The sequence below is a fragment of the Mustelus asterias genome, chromosome 9 (assembly GCF_964213995.1).
Source record: "Mustelus asterias chromosome 9, sMusAst1.hap1.1, whole genome shotgun sequence".
Lineage (NCBI taxonomy): Eukaryota > Metazoa > Chordata > Chondrichthyes > Carcharhiniformes > Triakidae > Mustelus > Mustelus asterias.
Genome location: NC_135809.1, coordinates 92,191,721 through 92,216,277, shown reverse-complemented (window position 1 = coordinate 92,216,277; position 24,557 = coordinate 92,191,721). Strand labels below are relative to the sequence as shown.

The window sequence follows — 24,557 nt, the reverse complement described above, 5'->3', positions numbered from 1 at the left end:
TTGGTGGCATAGTGGACAGTGAAGAAAGTTATCTCCAATTGCAACAGGATCTTGATCAATTGGGCCAGTGGGCTGACGAATGGCAGATGGAGTTTAATTTAGACAAATGCGAGGTGATGCATTTTGGTAGATTGAACCAGGGCAGGACTTACTCAGTTAATGGTAGGGCGTTGGGGAGAGTTACAGAACAAAGAGATCTAGGGGTACATGTTCATAGCTCCTTGAAAGTGGAGTCACAGGTGGACAGAGTGGTGAAGAAGGCATTCGGCATGCTTGGTTTCATCGGTCAGAACATTGAATACAGGAGTTGGGACATCTTGTTGAAGTTGTACAAGACATTGGTAAGGCCACACTTGGAATACCGTGTGCAATTCTGGTCACCCTATTATAGAAAGGATATTAAACTAGAAAGAGTGCAGAAAAGATTTACTAGGATGCTACCAGGACTTGATGGATTGAGTTGTAAGGAGAGGCTGCATAGACTGGGACTTTCTCTGGAGTGTAGGAGGCTGAGGGATGATCTTATAGAGGTCTATAAAATAATGAGGGGCATAGACAAGGTAGATAGTCAATATCTTTTCCCAAAAGGTAGGGGAGTCTAAAACTAGAGGGCATAGGTTTAAGGTGAGAGGGGAGAGATACAAAAGTGTTCAGAGGGGCAATTTTTTCACACAGAGGGTGGTGTGTACCTGGAACAACCTGCCAGAAGTAGTAGTAGAGGTGGGTACAATTTTATCTTTTAAAAAGCATTTAGATAGTTACATGGGTACGATGGGTATAGAGGGATATGGGCAACTGGGATTAGTTTAGGGGTTTTAAAAAAAAGGGTGGCATGGACAAGTTGGGCCAAAGGGCCTGTTTCCATGCTGTAAACCTCTATGGCTCTAACTTTTATGGAAACAACACCTCATTTACCAAGTCCTGCACCTGCAAAAACGTCCTAAGTCAACACCACAACCCAAACGTTGACCCAAGCCTACACCACTAAATCACATTTCTACAATGGGTCTACTTTGCAGAACTGGAGGTTTTTCCTTTTCAAAGCTGAGCACCGCAGCAAAATTCTGCAGAATCTACAATGGGTAAAAAATAAATAAATAGAGGAAAGAATGCATGTGCTTTTGTACAGTCCCAGGGGCTTGACAAGAGGAGGTCAGAGTTGAGAAAAGAAAATAGGATCAGATTCCACAAACATTCTTCTGACAAAACATCTTGTGCCCAAAAAAAGCAGAGATTTCCTGTGACGAGAGAGAGAGAGAGAGAAAGAGAGAGTGGTCCCATCGGAAGCCGAGAGTCAGGCTGCACTGTTACAGTGAGGCCTACCAACTGGAAAACAGCTGTGCCTCGTGCTGCTGCATGCAGCAAGCTTTTCCAATCCAGCCTCTTGAACATTCGACACGCCAGTCAATTCCCTGATCATTCTTGCAGAAGTTGCTTGTTGTGTAAGATCTTTGCCAAGTATGATACTGCTTTTACTGATAGTTATTGTACACCTTTGAACCAGAGTGTCACAGCTGGGGTCACTGAGGGAAAATACAGCCGTAGTTTTACAAATGGAGGGTGCAAAATTCCAGTGGGGCCCATAAATCACCCAGGACTCCAGTTAGAGCTAAAGGGGGTAAACAAATTAAATGCAACCTTTGCTCTCTGCCTGTATTCCATTTTGCTATAAGTAGATCAAGCGAGGCAATGTTCATGGCGAGTTGGAGAATTCAATATTTTGTAACAAAAGAGGTGTTGGTCCGAGTATTGTTCTGAGATTTTTGCTGGTACATTGGGGAGTTAATTCCACATCTGCTCATACTCAGTGAAATGGAAATCCTTTTATTATTTATATTAAACATCACTGAGGCCAAGAATGAAAAGAAAATTAAAAAACGCAAGATGCGCCTAAGTTACAGAGTTAGAGATCTAGGCCTTGAAAATCGGTAACCTTAGGTGGTGAATTTAGGGAAGGTTTTGTTTTTGGGGGTGAGCAAATCTTCAGCAAATGTTAGAGGCTTGTTTCCTTTCAACACTCAATTCATTTCCCTTTCTTTAAAAAGGAATTAAAACTAAGATAAGACCACTCTCTGTGGCAGTCTCTACTCACCTTATGGAAACGCTGGCAAAACAGCACAAACATGGACAAGTGGCAGAATTAGGGCAGCACAGTGGTTAGCATTGCTGCCTCACAGCACCAGGGACCCAGGTTCAATTCCGGCCTCGGGTCACTGTGTGGAGTTTGCACGTTCTCCCCGTGTCTGCATGGGTTTCCTCCCAGAGTCCAAAGATATGTGGGTTAGGTTGATTGACATGTCAAATTGACTCTAGTGTCAGGGGGATTAGCAGGGTAAATGTGTGGGGTTACGGGAATAGGGCCTGGGTGGGATTGTTGCCGGTACAGACTCGATGGGCCAATGACCTCTTTCTGTACTGTAGGGATTCTATGACTCTAAGAACCCCTTTGGAAACACAACCCCGTGCTCTCATTTCAGCCTAACTCAAATGCTGCTGCTGCATTCCTACAAAGAATGCATAATGAATATGCTCAAACTGCAGGATCTACAAATAGAAACCCTGCACAGGACAAATGCATCAATCCCAGGATTTTGAAAGAAGCGGAGGCATGCAAGTACAATCTTTACTGAAGGTACAAAAAATGAAAAATTCAATGGCTAAATAAAACAATGTGAATATGCAGTGTGCAATAGTTTAACATCGTATTTTGGACATTCAAAATTATAGACTTAATTAATCAACAAGCATAATAAATGTTGATGTATTTCCTTAATGTTTTGTATAAACAGCCTCATTGCTGATAAAAAAAACAGGATCAATGTTTGGCTGGTGAAAAGAAAACTGTGTATATAAACTATGTAAAAAGTAATAACGACAGTGTGGTGAACCATCGTTGGTTCCCACTGGATAGTACTGAGCCAGGGGCTGGCCAGTACTACAAGGATGTACATATGTTACTGTTGGATTGTGCTATTGTTGCTGTTGGGTTAGGGTGGGGTTGTTACACCTGTGGTTGTTACTGTTGTGGCACATCCCAGTCGGGCTCCGCCTCCGGGGAGAGGTATAAGAGTCCCTGCTCTGGCCGGGACCCCTTCAGTCTGGGATAGTGTACACAAGTTCTGATAACTTCATTAATAGTAAATAAAAGCCTTCATTTACTGAAGCCTCGAGCCTCGTGTCTAAATTGATGTGCATCAGACAGACTATTTCAATTCTCACCCACCTTCTTCACCCCTCACTCCCCAAAGTCTTAGAGAGCGACCGCTAATTAACTCTAGCATCTCTCCCAGCCTTCTGTCAATTTTCACACCAGTAAGTTATAAAATGTCCATGCTTAAAAACTTAAATGTCTGGTCAAAAACAGGCTTCTGCCCAGGCCGGGTGAACACCGCACAGGGCATGGAACTGGACGGCAACAAGCTGTGGTCTTACTGGAGCGCAAATTATGGATGGGTAACATTTTAGATGCAGTATTCAGCTCCCTCTCCTCAAGAGCCTATTACATTCCGATTGTATGTTATGCTGAATGTCCTTTCAGTTGCTGTGGCTACATGACAACTGCTCTGATAAAGCAAGAGGTTGCGCAAGGTTGCTTTTCTAACTACACTCAGCAAAATACAGAAAAAAGAATTATGCAGAGATCTCAAGAGTACTTTATAGCCAATTAAGCACTTTTGAAGTGTGGTCAGTTTTAAATGTAGGAAACGCAGCAGCCAATTTACACAAAGCTCCCACAAGCAGCAAGATAATTTAAAGATGACATTCAGAACAAGCTTTTACTGAAATTATTGATCTTTCATTTTTGATAGCAGCGTCAATTTAATTACCACATGCCTCAAAGTGCTTTTAAACATGATACAAGCTACTGGCAGCAAATACAGTCCCACTGCACCACACAAAAACAGCACACTGCATATACAACAGTATTTTTCAGCAGATTCATTGGAGGCCTGCAATGCAAGCACCTTCTCCTCCTCTTGACCTTCCTACAGGCTTTCAATGATGAGTGGCACTCTGATAAAACAAGGCAGGGATGTGTCGCTCAGTAGTGCCACTCCACAGGCTGCCACTCCCATGGATGCCCTCCGCAGAGATTCAGCTGTATAACAGCCAGACCACACCACCACATAGTCAAGGCAAGTCAGTCAGTGTCTGAGACAGCTTAGCAGAATGCTAACCATGGAGCTCCAGTGGTATTATTCATTTTTCCTCTTTCAGACACTGATGTGACTTGCACGCATTCGCAGAATTTTGTTTTCATTTTGGGTTTCTTTCGAGCGCTTGTGCTCTGCAATGTGGATGCCAAATGGAAGAGTCTGACAGTAATTACAACATTTCGGGGAGTTAAGACGTTAGCTACAGATGTGTGTGGTTGGTGAACAAAGCTGTTGTAGTTTAATTGCATATCTTGGGACAAATTACTCAGCTTGAGCCCCAGCATTGCAGTAAGCAGCTCAGTCACTGGCATGACGGATCCTGAGAGCAGGAACTACTGACAGACACCACCCCCCCCAAAAAAAAAACTAATTTCCCTCAAACACCCCCACCAAAACATCTCCAACCCCTGTCCAACCATCCTCCCTCCAGCATCCCCACCCCCCGACACACCCAAACTCACCCCCATCCAAACATCCCCACTCCAGCACCCCACCCTGCACCGCCCCGCCCCCCCCCCCGCCTCACCCAAACACCCCCACTCCAGGCCGCACCAAACTTTAAAATCCTCCTATTCAATTCTAACATAATTCTCCCTCTGCTGACACTAGACTACACTTGTATTGTCCCTACTCTAGTGCGGGTTCAATTTTGCCAGTGGCCATTCCATGCTGCGCCCAGCTCTGAATTTAGACAGCATGAGCAGCAATTGCAGGCCTCGCAGGGATTGGGCCCAGAGGCAGAGAATACGAGGCAGGCAGTCATTGAGGCTCACTCACAGCCTTTGTTAAAGTTTAGAACACTGACTTGGTTGTAGGTGCAGCGAAAGGTCACCCTGTAGGAGGGGCCCTGGTCCTGCCACCCAGCCACCTCCTCTCTCTATTTTACAACTAAATGTTTTAAAAAAGCTGAGAGAGCATTTGCTTGTTGAAGAATCCTTTCAATTACTTACTCTCCCGGCAGCCAGATACTGCACTGAAGCTGGAAGGCCTCTGGCAGGTTGTTGAATCTGGTCTCCATGCCAATTAAGGCAGCACCCCAGTCAAAATTCCCATTAAGGGCAACACATTGGCACAGTGTTTAGCACTGCCACCTCAGTGCCAGAGACCCAGGTTCGATTCCCGGTTTAGGTCACTGTCTGTGTGGAGTTTGCACATTCTCTCCATGTCTGTGTGGGTTTCCTCCGGGTGCTCCAGTTTCCTCCCACAGTCCAAAGATGTGCGGGTTAGATGAATTGACCATGCTAAATTGCCCCTTAGTGTCAGGGGGACTAGCTAGGGTAAATATATGGGATAATGGGGATTGATCGTGGTCGGTGCAGAGTCTCCTTCTGCTCTTTATGATTCTATAAATGACTACCCCATCCCAAAACGCTACACTAATGACCAGAACCAGCTTTCCACTGCACCCCCCCCCCCCCTCACACAGTGACCCAGGCAATCCTGAGTGTCAGCAGACAAACTGATGTTTGCAAAGTTGACATATTCAATCCCCATCCTGCCTTCTGCTGCTGCCCACACACCCAATTTTTGAAAAAAGTTCCATTAGATCATGATCAGCTGGATTGCCCCTCCCTAACCCAGGGGCATTGCAATCGCAGCACCTCAAATGATGGCCTTACTTGACTCTGGGGACAGAACCAGAGACATTTTGCTCCACATACCTCGGCACCACACCAAACAAAGCATCTACCCACTGAATCTTCATGGCTGCACTGAAAGAAAGCTCGACTTGTTGACAGGCGTATCATGCTGTGTGTAAAGTGTGTAAGTATTTTCAGTTGTGTAAACACAGCAGAGGCTTTTAAAAATCTTCTGGTAAACAGCCAGAGTATGAAAAAAAAAAAATCAGAAAAATCACACCCACACAATGACCTCTCAAGTGTGTCGTGTCCGTGTCAGTTTGCAGTCCGTCATCTCACTGGTTAACAGAGCCATCAGCAACATTCAATCCTCTGCAATCAGTGGCGTGACGTGTGTGTTGAACTTGGTTCTCATTGAAAAAAAAAGAGTTAACCCAAGCAAAGCCTGCTACTCATTTAAATGTTGCTGAGGGATCTGTGATTTTGAACTCTGTGCAGATGAATCCACTCAGCATAGCAGAGTGGAACCGCACTTCCTCTTCCAAATCCCTAACCACATTCAGAAATAACACTGGGCGCAGCAGGAATAAGTGTGGCTGCTTTTAAAATCTCAACCCCCACCACCCCCATCCTCCAGAAAAGGAAAAAATAACTTGCACGTCTTTCAGAAAGATCTCAACCTCACATTTAAAAATTTGTTACTACTTCTCTCACTATTGTCACAGCCACATATGCTCAGAACTTGGGAGTTAGCAGCCTTCACTTCTAAAATGAAATCTCAGCATTCCCTAGCTTTTGGAAAGCACCGATCAGTTCTGCAGGCAGCAGTCACCAGGACCTTGGCCGGGTGCCAAATCACCAGTACATTGGCCGAGACGGCGAGCGTGCTGCCAGACTATTCAACCATGGGGATTCGGTGCACAATGTCATTTTATCTTGACTCAGCATCAGTACATCCACACTTTCCAGTAGGAGTCACTTCGTACATTACTCAAAAGGTTGCAAGGGGCGGCACTGCATTTAGCACTGCTGCCACACAGCGGCAGGGACCCAGGTTCAATTCCAGCCTCTTGTCACTGTCTGTGTGGAGTTTACACATTCTCCCTGTGACTGCGTGGGTTTCCTCCCACAGTCCAAAGATGTGCGGATTAGGTTTATTGGCTATGCTAAATTGACCCTAGTATCAGGCTGATTAGCAGAGTAAACATGTGGGGTTACAGGGTGGGATTGTGATTGATGCAGACTCGATGGGCCGAATGGCCTCCTTCTGCACTGTAGGAATTCTATGATTCTAAGTTAAATTTCACCAATAGAAATTTAAATTTCCCCACCAGCAATTTAAATCATTGGATTCAATAATTCTAGTCTTTTGTCCTTTATTATTAAGAGATACAAAAGCCGCTGGACTGCAGTTTAACAAAAACAAACTGGTTTGTAAATCTTCTCTTGAGATGATAACCTTTTTCGTGCTCTGGCCTACGTAGAGTTCCACTAGTTGACCCTCAATGTCTTCTTCAGTGTTCTAAACACCCTGTTGTAAAAATAAGTCAGTCAAATTGGTAACCAACCAACTTCTCAGGGCAATTAATGTATACTTGCCACTGGTGGTCACACAAAGAATATATTTTTAAAATCTGATGCAGAGTGTGGATAATCTTCATCCCGTACACTGTTGTATGCCATTCTTGCATACCTGAAAAATCCTGTCACTATTTATGCTCCCCCACCTAGCTCTCAGCCCAATACTTATAACCCCTTAATTCCAACCATGCAGAAATTCCAGGATGTCCCAAATTGCCAGACACTAGGAAGTTTGAAGATCCAATAAATCCCAGGATTTCTCATTATTGTGCTAAAATAGTCAAGTGGCACAGACAGTGAACACATTTACCTGCAGTCAGCATCTGTGATGTTCAAAGTTTTAAACATTAATTCCAAAAATGTTCTTGGTTGCACTGAAGTTGAACAGATGCTGTGATCTTGTTTGCCACGGGTGGCAAGAGGCAGAAGTGTCCATTTCCTGTCTGGCCAGTTGGAGTATTTTGTCCTTGAGATCGAATCAGGGGTCACAGGAGCGGATAATCACCTCCAATCTCCCACACAAAATTGCAACTGGCCAGTGTTAGAAGGACAATGGCAGTATTATAAAACCAAAATAACTGCAATCGGGAAACATTCCTGAAAATTAAATCTTGGGAACTAGGAGGCCATCGGGGTCTTCAGAACGGACAACTGTGGAAAATGACTTGTGTTATTGTTTCAAATAAATTTCTCCCTTATTAATATATAGTATATATATATATTAATAATGTGCTGGAGTACAATGCCATTGGACATTCTTCATGGAAGAGTTTGCACAGTGTCGGGGCAATTTCTTCTTGGAGTGCATCATACAGCTCCACCCTGTTCTCACCTGATAGCTACATAAAGTTTATTTATTAGTCACAAGTAAGGCTTACATTAACATAGCAATGAGGTTACTGTGAAATTCCCCTAGTCGCCACACTCCGGCGCCTGTTCAGGTCAATGCACCTAACCAGCACGTCTTTCAGACTGTCAGAGAAAAGCCATGCAGACATGGGGAGAATGTGCAAACTTCACACAGACAGTGACCCAAGCAGGGAATCGAACCTGGGTCCCTGGCGCTGTGAGACAGCAGTGCTAACCACTGTGCCGCCCATACTGGCACTTTACAGCAAAGGCCAATGCACAATGCTCAGGACTAGAGCCATAGCTGATCCCAGAAGTGCAAAGGTTAGTTTGATACCCCACTTGTCATCCTAGCCGAGATGATTTTAACTGTGCAGAGACTGGAGATCCAACCCGCAATCTTTTGGTTTGTTTAGTTTCTGGAGACCTCCGAGGGTTCCTTTATTCACTGGTACATCTGTGGAATTGTTTCTGTACATCTTTTTGTTCCTGTTGCCTTTTCTTTTTCAAGTGTTTTTTGAAGTGATATACAAGTGATAGGGCGGCACGGTAGCACAGTGGTTAGCACCGCTGCTTCACAGCTCCAGGGAACTGGGTTCGATTCCCGGCTTGGGTCAATGTGTGTGTGCAGTTTGCACATTCTCCTCGAGTCTGCGTGGGTTTCCTCCGGGTGCTCCGGTTTCCTCCCACAGTCCAAAGATGTGCGGGTTAGGTTGATAGGACACTAAGGGCAATTTTAGCATGGCCAGAGATGCGTAGGTTAGAGGGATTAGTGGGTAAAATATGTAGGGATATGGGGGTAGGGTCTGGGTGGGATTGTGGTCAGTGCAGACTCGATGGGCCGAATGGCCTCTTTCTGTGCTGTGGGGTTTCTATGATACTAGAATTGAAATATTTCACCCAATGTGAGCATCGTTGTATGTATCACAGGAACTAGCATCATCTGCATTGCTCTAACTGTGCAACCGGTTTATTTAAATATCACAAAATGTCTCCACTTGTGTTTATCCCAGTTCTCATTTCAAGCAGCTACTGTGCTGACTAACTCTTTGTTCTGAGTCCACACCCAGGCTTAACCAATCAAGCACAGTGAGCTTAGATTAGTTACCAGACTCTCATATTCAAACATAGAACAATTGGACATGACAAGCATCAAGCAACCCCATGGTAGGAACATCCTTTACACTGTCCCATAAAGCACTTGCACGTCAGATGCATGGTATAGCCTTGGCTCAGTGGTAACACTCCCCAGAGTAAGACGGTCAAGGAGTAACATCCTAATCCAGACTCTTGAGCACACATTCGAAGGTAGCAATTCAGTGCAAGTAAAAAAAAAAGGGAGTGCTGCACTGTTGGGGGTATTGTTGCCTGGAGGGCACACCCTCTACCCTCTTTAATGAGTTTAAGAGATCGCAAGGCAATATTGGAAAATAATTAGAACAGGGCAGTTATCCTGATGCCTGGCCAATAATCATCCTCAACCAACATCTCTAAAATGCTTTTCTAATTAGTTATTTCATTGTTACTTGTGGGGCCTTCTCGTGGACAAATTGCTGCTGCATTTTCATATATTAGAACAGTGACTATATTCAAAAGTAAATCACTAGCTGCAAAGCCCTTTGAGATGTTCTGAGGAAGTCAAAGGTGCTACAAGGACAAGTTATTTCTTTACATGGTGAAATGCAGAATAAAGCTCTGTCTGTATTGTCCTATAAAGCACTTCAAAATCAAGTACTACGCCAGATGCAGCATAAAGTTCTCTTTACTCTGTACCAACACCATGCCCCAGTCTCAACCTCAAAAGGATTGTCACATTTCATCCAATTTCCACCCCAGCCATCCAAGAGCCTCTGACTCAGATTGTTAATTTAATATGGCTTGGGGATCAAGTGTTCGGAGGGGCTTTGGAAGGCATTGAGCTCAAAGCTTTACACTTATCAGAAGAAAATGAAATGAAAGTTCTGATGATGAGTCACTGACCTGAAGCATTAACTTCATTTCTCTCCATAGATGCTGCCTGACTGCTGAGTATTCCCAGAACTGTTTTTATTTCAGATGTCCAGTATCTGCAGTATTATGCTTTTGTATGATCAATATGAATCAATACTACCGCTGTGCCTCTCAAAACCAGTTCACAAATTCAATTACTCCATCAATACCCAAAAAGGTACATGGTTCAGCTGGTGAGTGTTCTAATCATTGTGTTACCCGTCACAGACAAAGGGCGTCAAATGACCCTGCATTCACCTGACACACACACACACAAAAGAGTCATTAGATAGCAATCAGGAGCAGGAACCTGGTAGATTTTCCCTCCATAATGCTGGGGCATTGAGGCCAGTTTCAGCAGTTTAAAGTTTATTTATTAGTGTCAGAAGTAGGCTTACATTGACACTGCAATGAAGTTATTGTGAAAAATCCCCTAGTCGCCACACTCCAGCACCTGTTCGGGTAAACTAAGGGAGAATTTAGCTTGGCCAATGCACCTAACCAGCACGTCTTTCAGACTGTGGGAGGAATCCGGAGCACCCGGAGGAAACCCATGCAGACAAGGAGAGAACGTGCAGACTCCGCACAGACAGTGACCCAAACCGGGAATCGAACCCAGGTCCCTGGCACTGTGAGGCAGCAGTGCTAACCACCGTGCCACCAATAGCCCTGGTTGAGATCAACAGATAGCACAGGTCTTCCTGTTCTATAAGTCTCAAGTCAATCACTACCTTTAACAACCAAGTGAACAGGGGAGGCACGACTGCAAATTTATTCAAAGCCCTTCAGGTTGACTTCATGTGCACATCAGGGCATTTTTCTGGGTATACAGGCCAGCAGGTTTTAAAATGCCAACATCCTCACCAACAAAGAAGGATTGGCATAACTTTGCTTAGGATGAGAAAAGAACCAGTTCGACACAACCTAGGTCACGGCAGCAAGTGCTTGCTGACAGAAGTTGAGGTTCACCAAAAATACTCTTTCCGAGAGGTTGGTGTACCCTTTAAGAATGTCTACAGTTACAAAAAAATTGCAGAGTTTCTCAACATGATATCAAACCACAGTTATGTCAACCTCACAGGGTGGAAAGCATTCTAAATAATTACACTTGGCATGAGAAAGATCCAGAGCCACAGCTAAGACTAGGTCAGGACAGGAGAAGTTTGATGGCTCGGTTAGCGAACGTACTGCCTGGTGCAATACAGAGACTTGAAGGCTCCAAGTCTGTGATCAAGGAGCTGATCTCAGTCAGGGCAGCAGCAGGGACTACAACAGCCCTCAGCAACCCTGGGCTAAGAAAGAGGAAAATTGCCTCCCCTGCCCCCTAATTACTGTGGTGACCAATTCTGCAAAGTGTAAACATGTGGTCAGATAGAGACAGAATTAGCTGTGATGCTTCCACAGTCGAATAGTTTGCTGAGCCCCACTGTCTACACTCAAACATGAAGAATGGCCTCCAGCCCATGATGCCAGAGGGTGCCTGTTGACCATGAAAGTGTACCCAGCAGCAATTACTGTCTTCAGGGAAAAAAACAGGCAGGGGTGGATTTTTAAAAAACTACATCTCCAATGTCACTGGTTACATGCAAAGTGTAAAGGCTGTACATCCTCTGAAAAGTAAAGATTTACCCTCCTGATTTAAACACGGGGCAGAGAGAAGGAATCATTATTAGGCAGTGCTACTAACAGACCATAAGAAAATGATTCTGATGATATGCAGATCACTCCCCATGCCTCTCTTTCTCTGGTCTTTTATTTGTGTCTCTTCAAGTTGCTATCAATGTGTCTCTGTTTAGGAATAAACTTCTACAGCTGAATGCCCCGTTCTCATTCCTGACTATTTTTTTTGTAAATGTTCTTGTGTTTTCTATTCCATCTGTGTGTGTGTGAGAGAGAGAGAGAGGCTCCTGTGTCTCACAAATCAAGTGATGGGTGAAGAGCTCCTCCTTGTAAGTCACATATCAGCATCTAATTTATACTTACACTGTATCGCAGGCAGCCTAAAGCACATCATTAAAGCAGCAGTTTGCAATCACTGCCAGAGTTGTTTTGGGGATTTGCAGCGTTTAATACATTAATTTACTAACAACAGCCTGGTTTCTCACCCCATACATTTTCCCCCTCCCTCTATAACCCTCAAAACCTCCCCACATTTTCTTTCAGAGGCACCACTAGGTCTGCATAAGGGCTGGTGACGGTAGAAGCCCCCCCGCTGCTGCTGCTGACACAGGAAAGAAGCTGTAACTCAACAGGATTCAGACTTACCGTTTCCACATTCTAGCGAGGAGATGTCCCCACTCCTCCACACCTAAGTGTCCAGTGCTACGCCTTGCAGCTGTGGCTCCATTACACTAAGATGCCAGCTTCTCTTACTGAGACAGTGAAGGCAACAGCAGCTCCCCCTGCTCTCTGGATCCTTTCTCTCTGCCTCCACTTCACTGCATTCTCCAGCACTGAACACGCACAGGAACAACTCAGCAACCTAGACTCAATATCACATGATCGCATGCAGTTACAGCTCACTCAGTCTTTTGAATAAGGGAAACATGTGACCCTCCCCCCTCTCCAGCATCTTATGACAAATAGGCAGAAACGGAGCTCCAGCTGACAGAGAATAAGGGAAGAAAACATCTGGACTGAAAACTGCTTACTTTCACTCTGGGAGAAGAGGCTTCCCTTCCCTGACATCCGGTCAAATGAATGACAGAGTGAGCTGTATGGTCCCGGGCTCTCAAAAACCCACCATTTCCAACTCCTGAAACAGTTTCTCTGCAGACATTCGGCAGCCACTCCACTCACAACACCAGAGAAATAAACTAAAATGCCAACAATCCAACTTGCCATTTCAATTCAAAGGTCCAAAGTGTCTCACTGTAAGACTGGGCCATTTTTATTTTGCCCCTCTGAGGGCATTGCTCCTTGTTGGTGTGTGGAACTACCTCACCCTCCAGCCAATTCTTTCTGTGATCAGACGGTTTTGATACATTTTACAGCAGGGGCTGGGTCCTGTTCTCTCCCAACATCCACATCCTTCCAGCTGGAATCATGATCAGTGGCGGAGTTCCTTGCCTGATTTTTCTCAGTAAGAAGTCTCACAACACCAGGTTAAAGTCCAACAGGTTTATTTGGTAGCAAATACCATAAGCTTTCGGAGCACAGCTCCTTCGTCAGATGGAGTGGATATCTGTTCTCAAACAGTGCAAACGGACACAGAAATCAAATTACAGAATACTGATTAGAATGCAAATCTCTACAGCCAGCCAGGTCTTAAATGTACAGACAATGTGGGTGGAGGGAGCATTCAACACAGGTTAAAGAGATGTGTATTGTCTCCAGACAGAACAGCTAGTGAAATTCTGCAAGTCCAGGAGGCAAGCTGTGGGGGTTACTGATAATGTGACATAAATCCAACATCCCGGATTAGGCCGTCCTCATGTGTGCGGAACTTGGCTACCAGTTTCTGCTCAGCGACTCTGCGCTGTCGTGTGTCGTGAAGCCCGCCTTGGAGAACGCTTACCTGAAGATCCAAGGCTGAATGCCCGTGACTGCTGAAGTGCTCCCCCGCAGGAAGAGAGCAGTCTTGCCTGGTGATTGTCGAGCGGTGTTCATTCATCCGTTGTCGTAGCGTCTGCATGGTTTCCCCAATGTACCATGCCTCGGGACATCCTTTCCTGCAGCGTATCAGGTAGACAACGTTGGCCGAGTTGCAAGAGTAGGTACCGTGTACCTGGTAGATGGTGTTCTCACGTGAGATGATGGCATCCGTGTCGATGATCTGGCACGTCTTGCAGAGGTTGCTGTGGCATGGTTGTGTGGTGTCATGGTCACTGTTCTCCTGAAGGCTGGGTAGTTTGCTGCGGACAATGGTCTGTTTGAGGTTGCGTGGTTGTTTGAAGGCAAGAAGTGGGGGTGTGGGGATGGCCTTGGCGAGATGTTCGTCTTCATCAATGACATGTTGAAGGCTCCGGAGGAGATGCCGTAGCTTCTCCGCTCCGGGGAAGTACTGGACGACGAAGGGTACTCTGTCCACCGTGTCCCGTGTTTGTCTTCTGAGGAGGTCGGTGCGGTTTTTTGCTGTGGCGCGTCGGAACTGTTGATCGATGAGTCGAGCGCCATATCCTGTTCTTATGAGGGCACCTTTCAGCGTCTGGAGGTGTCTGTTGCGATCCTCCTAATCCGAGCAGATCCTGTGTATTCGGAGGGCTTGTCCATAGGGGATGGCTTCTTTTACGTGTTTAGGGTGAAAGCTGGAGAAGTGGAGCATCATGAGGTTACCCGTGGGCTTGCGGTACAGTGAGGTGCTGAGGTGACCGTCCTTAATGGAGATGCGTGTGTCCAAGAATGCAACCGATTCCGGAGAGTAGTCCATGGTGAGTCTGATGGTGGGATGGAACTTGTTGATGTCATCATATAGTTGTTTCAGTGATTGCTCACCATGACTCCAAAGGAAGAAAATGTCATCGATGTATCTAGTGTATAGCATCGGTTGAAGGTCATGTGCGGTGAAGAAGTCTTGTTCGAACCTGTGCATGAAGATGTTGGCATATTGAGGTGCGAATTTTGTCCCCATGGCTGTTCCGTGTGTCTGGATGAAGAACTGGTTGTTGAAGGTGAAGATATTGTGGTCCAGGATGAAGCGGATGAGTTGTAAAATTGCATCTGGAAACTGGCAGTTGACGGCATTGAGTACTGAGGCCATTGCAGCAATGCCATCATCATGGGGGATGCTGGTGTAGAGTGCCGAGACATCCATTGTGACGAGGAGTGCTCCTGGTTCAACTTCTCCATGTGTGTTGAGTTTCTGTAGGAAGTCCGTAGTGTCGCGACAAAAGCTGGGGGTTCTTTGTACAATGGGTTTCAAGATGCCCTCGACATAGCCAGAGAGGTTCCTACAGAAACTCAAGCACTCAACTGCTTACCCCAGTCCAACGCCGGCATCTCCACATCATGATTTTCCTCGTGCAGGGGCTGAGAGACCAGCTGGAGCACCCATTCTGCCAGCCCAGTTAACTTGACAGGGTGCGACTCGATCCCCAGACTCATGCAACTAAGAACACACCAAGGGCCCAATTTTACCATCGCGTTGTGCCCATTTTCAGGTGTGAAAACTTGGTAAAGTCGGGCGTGACGCGGGTAGCGCAATCCACAACTCACCTCCGCGCCGGTTCCCCCTTTACCAAGGCCCGAAAACGGCCGCAATCAGGACCATGCCCGCAACGGGCGCGACGGCCATTTAAATGCATTTGCATGCATTTAAATTGACTTAATGGGCTGCACGCCCATATTTACCGGCACTTTCCCCTTTACCACCACATTCGCCCATCCGGACTCGGCACAAAACAGACATGCTCCATAAAAGTCAGATTCGGTTAGTGAGGAGATAAGCGCCGAGTGTCTATCGGCTCTCTGCTTGAGATCAGTGGGAGAGGGAAGAGGGGGAGGGGCCCGCAATCAGTCTGGGTGGTGGGGGTTGGGGGATAAGGGGGCCAGTAATGTTGTGGGGGTGGAGCAATGTCTCTGAGACCAAGAGAGGCATTATCCGGCCTGGGAGGGATGTGGCAGGGGAGCAGCATTTTATCATTTTTTTTCTGCGCATGTGCAGTTGGAGGCTCCGATTGGAGTTGCAGGATTTCGGGCGCGTTAAGCCCCGCCCACAGGCTTGTGCAGCACATTTCGGAATCATTGATATTTTTGCAGGCAGAGTGCGTATGGGGGCGCCTGAGAACGGCTCTAAGAGTCGGATCTGAAACACTCCCAGATTCAAGTCCGCCCAGCACTTAGAATCAAAATGGTAAAATAGGGCCTCAAGACACCGGGGTAGCTGGTGAGAGTAAGCGGTTTGCTGCCTTCCAATGCATATGATCCTTGGGGTGGCACAGTGGTTAGCACTGCTGCCTTATAGCACCCAGGGACCCGGGTTCAATTCCAGCCTTGGGTCACTGTCTGGAGTTTGCACATTCTGCCAGTGTCTGCGTGGGTTTCCTCCGGGTGCCCTGGTTTCCTCCCACTGTCCAAAGATGTGCAGGTTAATTTGATTTGCCATGCTAAATTGCCCCTTAGTGCTAGGGAGATTAGTAGTGTAAATACGTGGCGATAGGGCCTGGGTGGGACTGTGGTCGGTGCAGACTTGATAGGCCGAATGGCTTCTTTCTGCACTGTAGGGATTCTATGAAACACCAACACATGGTTTATTAGAAATGGTGCAAGGGTTCATAAAGTACAAGCAGAAAGTGCAGAATTCCTGTCAATGCCAGGGTGCTGCCTGCACAAGAGAACCCTTTGCTCCAAGTATGATGGTGAACATTCTGCTGACAAGGAGTTGGCACCTCTCTGTTGATACTGCGGACCCCAGGAGAGCTGGAACATCTGTGACAGCATATATATATATGTGAGGCACGTTTACCTCTGTCAGCACAGAGCAAAATAACCAAACCCCAGTGTAAAATGCTGCCCCAATGGGTTTTAATAAGCACCCACAATGAACACCAAGAAAAGCCTTTATCTGTAACGTCTCAGCCATGGCTCAGTTGGTAGAAGTCTCAGCCCTGAATCAGAAGGTTGTGGGTTCAAGTCCCACTCCAGAGGCTCAAGCACAAAATCTCCCAAGCCAACATGCCCAGCATTGAGGTACTAGTCATGAAAACCAGCTCCGCTGGGCGGAACATGTCACTCGTATTCCTGAAACCAGATTCCCAAAGCAACTGCTCTACTTGGAACTCAGTCATTGCACAAGACTCCCTAGGATACCGGAAACATTTTAGGAAATATCTTCAAAGCATCCCTGAGGTCAAACATCCCTGCAGATTCATCAGAGTCTCTGGCTTATGACTGACCAAATGGAGAAGGTTAATTCGGGACAGCACAGAACATGCAGAGGCAAAGTTGAGGCAATGGAGAACACTCACAAACTCAGCTACCCAACTCCTCATCACCACCTGCTCTGCTCTGTCCGTGACAGAGTCTGCAGATCACGCAGTGGACATTCTAGAGTGGGAGCAAGTCATCCTCAATCCCATGGGACTGCCTAAGAGGAAGAAGTTGTTTGTGGGAGCTTGCTGTGTATATATTGGCTGCTGTGTTTTCTACATTACAATATTGACTACACTTCAAAATTACATCACTGTAAAGTGCTTTGGGACTGCCCGAGGCTATTAAAAGCACTATATAAATCAACATTTTTCTTTCTCCCACTTTACAAGGGATTTCATACACTAGTACTTCATTTAATCCTTTTAGCTCATTGTCCACACACAATATTGAGGGTGGTCATTTATCTAACTTGATCAACTCTATCTAGGGGACAGGAATATTTACAATCCCCCCTTTTTATCATTTAACTGTACCTTGAGTGAATCTAATATTGGCACAGTGGTTAGCACTGCTGCCTCACAGCGCCAGGGACCCGGGTTCGGTTCCCGGCATTGTCACTGTCTATGTGGAGTCTGCACATTCTCTCCATGTCTCTGCATGGGTGTCCTCCAGGTGCTATGGTTTCCTCCCACAGTCGGAAAGACATGCTGGTTAGTGGATTGGCCATGCTAAATTCTCCCTCAGTATACCCGAACAGGTGCCGGAGTGTGGAGACTAGGGGATTTTCACAGTAACTTCATTGCAATGTTAATGTAAGCCTCCTTGTGACACTAATTAAATACACTTTTTAAAACTTTAAAACTTACTACGCAGAACGTTAATTCCCAATGTTAATCACTGTATGAAGTTCTTAATTACATTAGACATCTTTTGTCCCGTGATCAGTTTTTGCTCACATTCCCTCATTCAAGTGAATCAACTGACTTTCTCCATATTGATCAATATCATGCATACTTGCTGGGAAACCTGCTCTCTCACAGAATCAAATTGTCATACAACACAGGATCCCATTCAATGGTATAAAATAGAAAAATGTCACTGAACCTAGAACAGATTTTCTGACCTTTCCCCAGAAGCTAGAATATGCAAGCTAAGGTTACCAGATTTGATACAGGCTGATACCTACAAAATCTTTCTCATTCTGACTGTCCCACATTCTGACAACGCTGACCGTTCCGCACAGAGGGACATGGAAACACGACCAGCTCACAGGCCCTCTCCTTATGTTTAAATCACCAACCTGATTTCCCAAGAGTGCAAACTGGTGAAAGTCACAGTCTGTAGACAGGATAGGACAAGCCCGAAAAAGTTCAGCTTCTGACACCTCCGTTTCCACAAATTACAACCTGTAAGTTAAACCTGATGCACGTATATGAGGGGGAAAAAAACAATTCTTATATTCCGGGGTCTTGATGGTGAGGCTGCAATTAATTTGGACAAGTTCAAAAAGTCTGAAACTATTTGAATTCCCCCTAAGGAGAATATCAGTGACTCCTCCTGCCAGCACTGCTCTTTCGACCACACCTCCAATGACACTAATCTAGTTCCGCCACATAGTCAGACTCAGTAACTGCTTCCAACCAATAGCACTGACTGTATCACTATTGATATTACTTCAGTTCCCTTGCAGTGTGCTGCATAGGTTAGTCATAACTCTTTATAATACTTAGAGAGCTCAGTTGTCTGAATTGCCTGGTGTGCTGATGAACCACATGGGCCAAGAAGAGTCCAGGTTCATCCCCCAGTCAGTTCTCAGTTTGCTGATCTTAGCAGTCAGGGCAAAACTCTTAGCTTCAGAGCCCAAGGCTATGGTCGATAAACGTCAAACGGGATTCCTGTACAGAATTCCTGTTTATCCAATCACTCCTGCTTGCATTCCCTGAGGATTAGTTAATACCGACACACAGCGTTCAGATTCACACAATCCACCTTTGGAAACCACGATCCTTTGAAGAGGAGGGGAGAAAATTAATGAAGGTGAAGTGAGGTTGTGGGGAGAGGGTCTACTGCGATCAGGAGTAACAAATGAACCTGGACTATCCCAAAGAAACAGTGGAAAACATGGCTGTCATGTATCTATTTAATACAAAGATCAGTCGTAAAGCACTAAATATGGGATACTCATTAGGAATCTGGGTAGAAACAGCATTCTAATGTGCCTGTAAACTTGTCTTTAAAGGGGTTGTAAGCACATCAGTGTTAGAGATTAGTCTCAAATTCCTGCACTCAGACAATAAGTTACCTCAGGGCAGCAGCAGAAATAATTAAACCAGAATCCAGCAGTCTCTGGAGAAAAGAAATCCTGAGAGTCTCTGCGTTTTTGAAGGAAGAGGTCCACAAGTAAAAGCTTTGGGTACTTTGCGTTACCTGCAAAAATGGGCAGCTCAAGGGGGTGGGGGATGTGAGGGGAGGTGCGATGGAGTAGGAAATTTTCAGCAACTGACCATTAACCCCAGGAATGCTGAGCAAAATCCAGAGTCCACTCCATGCTGTGGGAAAATGGGATAATGGAATCACTGATGTTTAATATTTCAACTGGAGCCTGAAACACCATCATTCTGAAACACCACCACAGGCCTCTCTTCTGTTTTTGGTCTGAGGCCTGGTTTGAGATCAGAGACCTGAATGACCTCAGAGCTTTGGGTAGGAGCAGTATAAATAGCTTGCGATTTTAAATAATAAACCTTATGGTTTACGTTACTCCCTTTCTCCCTGAAAGACGCCAACTCCTCATTGGGGTATGGTTCCATAGCTACCCTCTGATAACTCCAAAATTCTGCACTGGTAAAGCTATATGAGCGACTGCAAATATTTGGTTATGCATCACAGTCATATCCAATTCTGCCTTCAAAGTCCACACATTTTTCAAATGTGGAAAATGATCACAAGCTGATTGCTTTCCTTTCTAGGCTGGGCTACCAAACTCAACTGTGGAACCTCCGTTGGAATTAACTAAATCAGCACAGAATAGGAATTAAAGCAGAGATTTTCTGTTGTGTGTGGCTCAGTTACACATGGTGCAGTTAACTCACTAAACCATCGAGAGAGCCCTCCTTTCAGCTGCTAACCATAAGGAGACACCCTCTGGGCAGAGTTTCAAGAGAGCCTGAAACAAGTGTGATAAAGATTTTGAACAAACTTAGTCAGCAAGCATAAACTTGCAACACCGCCCAGACTTCGGCCGGAGTCACCGAGTGCAGTTAGAACATTTTAAACCCTGATAAACGTGGTCATTATTACAAAGCTGGAACATCCGATAATTTACCCGCACTAAAAACTGGAGCAAGATTAATCCCCCTCTCCTAACAGATCGAGGATGCAGCATAGTGGGCACTTTACTTTCAGTTCCAAAGCTTTATTCATACACAGCAATAATGACTCAAGAGTGGAGCTTGAAAAGATATTGAGAGAGTAACAAATGCAAACACTAAATGAATGAGCTATGGTGAATTATTTGAAAAGCTTAAACCATACAACATAGAAAGATCACTAAAGGGTGAGGGACTCCCACTATATAAGAACAAGGGCAGCAGATACATGGGAAAACCACCACCTACAAGTTCCCCTCCAAGCCACGCACCATCCTGACTTGGAAATAGAACGCCATTCCTTCGCTGGGTCAAAATCCTGGAATTCCCTCCTTAATGGCATTCTGGGTCAACCCACAGAACCTGGACTGCAACGATTCAAGACGGCAGCTCACCAGCACCTGTTCAAGGGCAATAGGGATGGGCAATAAATGCTGGCCAGCCAGTGACGCCCATGTCCCACGAATGAATAACAAAAAATGAAGGAATACAAAAAAATCGACATGCCAGAATATCACTTCAAAATAAATCAGATTAGGACTAGAATATGTACATTTCAATTAGTAAATAGCTGTTTAAAACAGATATTTTAAATTGTGAAATTTCCATCCACAGACTACAGTCCAAGAAGGCAGCTCACCACCACCACCACCTTTTCCAGGGCAATTAGGGATGGGCAATAAATGCTGGCCTCATAGTGAATAAATGAATAAATAAATACTTCTAAAAATTCTTTGAGGACAAGGAGTAGTCAGAGCAGCCTCTCAGGTAAGGTAGTAGAGGGGTCAATAACCGGGGGCATGGATTTAAGGTAAGGAGCTGGAGACTTAGAGGGAATTTGAGGAAAATCTTATTTGTTTCAGGGTGGGAATCTGGAACTCAATGCCTGAAAGGGTGGTAAAGGCGGGAACCCTCACACCATTTAAGAAGCTTTTAGATGAGCACTTGAAACACCGTAGCATACAAGGCTACAGACCAAGTGCTGGAAAATGGGATTAGAACGGATAGGAGCTTGACAGTTGGCTCAGATATGATGGGCCGAAGGGCCTCTTGCTGTGCTGTAAAAATTTTATGACTCCATAAGATAGAAGTGAATGTTATAAAGTGGAGTGCTAATGTAGCAAGGTGACCCTCTGATAGGCATGTGTCTTTTTATGCCATCAGGCTAAATATTCATTAAGACCCCTGTTGAAGCGCAGGTCTCACACTCCAGGATCTGGCCACCTTCCAGTTGAGACAGGCTACTTGGTGCTACATTTACAATTGTAGTGTTAGCTCGAACGGGAGCCATGCTGCCGGTTGCCTGGGCACTCAGCAAGGGGCTGAGCAGAGTGTGCTGCTATCATGTGCTGTAGCTCTTTAAGGCAGAGAATGCTGGGAATATTCAGCAGGTCAGGCAGCATCTGGAGAGAGAGGAAGAATGAGTGTTGCAGCTCAATGACCTCTCATCAGGGCACTCCTGATAAAAGGTCATCAGACTGAAGCATTCAGTCTGCTTTTCTCTCCACAGATCCTGCCTGACCAACTGAGAATTTCCAGCATTTTCCAATTTTATTTCAGGTTTCGAACAACTGCAGTATTTTCCCTCTCTCGTGGTCAATGCTGTGTGGGGGCTTGAAGGTTGTTCTAATTGGGCGAGATAACATCAGCTGAATGGCTTTCCTCATCCATATCCATCTTCTACCATGGAAGGTCTTAGAGAAAAGCCCAACCTGTCCTCATCTGGCAGCCACACATGCATTTTCTAGCGAGGCTTACAAGAAAATGATCAGTAGCAAGAGTTGACTGATTCCCCCCACCCCAATCTTTGTCCAGGAGTGTTGGCGACACTCATTGAGCATTGTCCCGGGTGAGTTCAGATAACTCAATACTGACTAGCGATCAAATGTGGATCCATCTGATTGATATATCTCAATATCACATCATCCAGTCCTTTTACCTACATGTCCATTGAGGAACTGAACCAGCAGTGAAAGCACAGGACAAAAAACAACTTAAATGATGATAACTCCAGTTATCTTTATTCAGACCATTCAGAATGGAACAATTATCAGATAACATTCCTCTTTTAAAGTTGATCTTTCATGATATTGTGTTTACTGTATTGACTTTACACTTGATAGCAATGTTCAGAACACAAAGGACTCTGAACAAGCTTTCTATTTGAAGGGAGCAGATTAGGGTACTGAAAAGAACTTGCCGTCCACTGTATATGATGTTTATATTGGCTGCAGGCCAAAGCTCAGTGAATGATGGCAAGTTACCCATTTGTTTGAATAAGAACAAATCAGCATTGGTCAAGGTGAATATGAGGCCATTCACCTGTTGTGAAGTGCAACTGTACAATCTCAGTGGAAACGATAATCATACAGCTCCAAATTTAGACAGTAAGTACTTTTTTAATCTTCTCTCCTTATCCGGTGGTTGATTTCAGAGGCCAGCGGACAGATTCCACCCCTCCTCCACTGTTTGGAAGGGAGCAAAGCTGCATAGCTGCTACCCGATGGTCAGATTATACCACAATCCACATTCAGGGTGTATTTCCCCTAATAATCAGCTGAGCATCACACACTGCATTCCTCCAGCCCTGCCGCTCAGGGGGCACGATGCATGACATCCTGTCTAACGTATAACCTAGGAAACAACACACCTCGACCTACAGTTTACCTCGCAGTTTCCAAGTTTTGGGTCTACTTTATGTATTCTTTTGTACGGTGGAAGGCGCCAACACACGGAATGGTGAGACAATTAGCGTAGATCCGATTAACCAGAAGCTGGATAGCTACATGAGGGGGAAATGAATATGCCGTTAGGGCAGATGAAATAGGTTGAGAGAAGGGTCGTGTAGCGCATACGCACTGGCTGAATGTGGCTTGTTTCTGCACTGTAAGATTTTGTGTAATTCTATATAATAAATGGCCGTGCTTCTTGCACTCACCAGTGTGCTAATACTGCTCATTATCTAATCCATAAACATGGTATAATTCAGGGTGTAACAATGGTACCTCCTTGTAATCTGAATGCTACTTGTATCTTTGTGTGCCCTCCTCCAAATTTTGGTCTGAAACACTTTGTAAGAGCATAGCCAGCCAGAAATCATTAAGCTGCTTCATTTCAGAGAGCAAGTGAACACACAGTGATAGTCAAAGAAAATTCCACTTAACTTAATCTCTCTCCTTACAAATGGGGAGAAATAATAAACCTCACACCCTATCCCTATTGTAAGATGAACAAATTATTTTGTGGTATTGCCATCTTTCTAGATTACTCCACTTGCAAAATATTGCCCTCTATTTTTGCCCTTTAGCTCTGGGCCCGTGGTCTCCACCAGTCGCATATTTAAACCGCTGTTCCATGCTCACTGCAGCTGTAATGAACATTCCGTTAGTCATTATCAATCTGCTATTTCTCCACCTAGTGGTTTGGTTTAGGTTTAAAAAGAATTTTGGAATAAACAATGAGCTGTAACATTCCCACAAATCAGCCCATCTGGATTTGGTGCATATTTATGATCAATGCCCACAGGAGCTTCTTTATACCTGCACAAATTTACTAAAGCACAGCACTTACAGCATAAAATACCTGTGTTCCAAGCTCTGGAATTTCCTGCCTAAACCTCTCTACCACTCTCTCTCTCTCTCTTAAGTTTTAAGTTTATTTATTAGTGTCACAAGTAGGCTCACATTAACGCTGCAGTGAAGTTACTGTGAAAATCCCCTAGTCACCACACCCCGGCGCCTGTTCGGGTACACTGGGGGAGAATTTAGCATGGCCTAAACCACCTAACCAGCACGTCTTTCAGACTGTGGGAGGAAACCCACGCAGACACAAGGAGAATGTGCAGATTCCACACAGATAGTGACCCAAGGCTCGAATTAAACCCAGGTCCCTGGCACTGTGAGGCAGCAGTGCTAACCACTGTGCCACTTCAAAAACCTACCTCTTTGACCAAGCTTTTGATCACCGGTCCCAATACTCCTTTACGTGGCTCAAGGTCAAATTTTGCTTGATATACCTTGAGATATTTCATCGCATGTAAAGCACTATATAAATGCAATTTGTTGCTGTAAAACGGTCCCAAAACCTTCTCCATTAAGAAATAATGATCAAAAATCTCAAAACCTGGTAAATGCATTTGCTTAAACCCCCAGCTCAGAATGCATTTACTGCCGCGATACCCCTAAACAGAACAGGGTGCGCCACATGCTACAATTCCCTCAAAT

The 24,557-nt window shown here is 45.2% G+C and overlaps 2 protein-coding genes across 13 annotated transcripts in view; one reads left to right on the top strand and one right to left on the bottom strand.

Annotated features, from left to right (window-relative positions):
* rab3il1 (RAB3A interacting protein (rabin3)-like 1) overlaps positions 1-18,563 on the bottom strand; it is a 62,598-nt gene extending 44,035 nt beyond the window's left edge. For 4 of the 11 annotated variants that reach the window (XM_078220567.1, XM_078220574.1, XM_078220569.1 and 1 more), the window contains exons 1-2: positions 18,267-18,539; positions 7,629-7,849 (exon numbers count right to left, since the gene is read on the bottom strand). In XM_078220567.1, coding sequence (XP_078076693.1) covers positions 7,629-7,666 — 38 coding nt within the window. In that variant the 5' untranslated portion in view covers positions 7,667-7,849; positions 18,267-18,539. Of the gene's footprint in view, positions 1-7,628; positions 7,850-12,421; positions 12,674-18,266 lie in introns of those variants that run through there. The other 7 variants (XM_078220572.1, XM_078220578.1, XM_078220575.1 and 4 more) reach the window with 3 other exon arrangements.
* Positions 18,564-22,526: 3,963 nt separating this feature from the next.
* The window catches only part of LOC144498831 (bestrophin-4-like), a 52,533-nt gene continuing 50,502 nt past the window's right edge, over positions 22,527-24,557 (top strand). Inside the window, exon 1 of one of the 2 annotated variants that reach the window (XM_078220564.1) lies at positions 22,527-22,721. The gene's annotated coding sequence lies outside the window, so the exon portion shown is untranslated. The remainder of the gene's footprint in view (positions 22,722-24,557) is intronic. The other variant, XM_078220566.1, reaches the window with a different exon arrangement.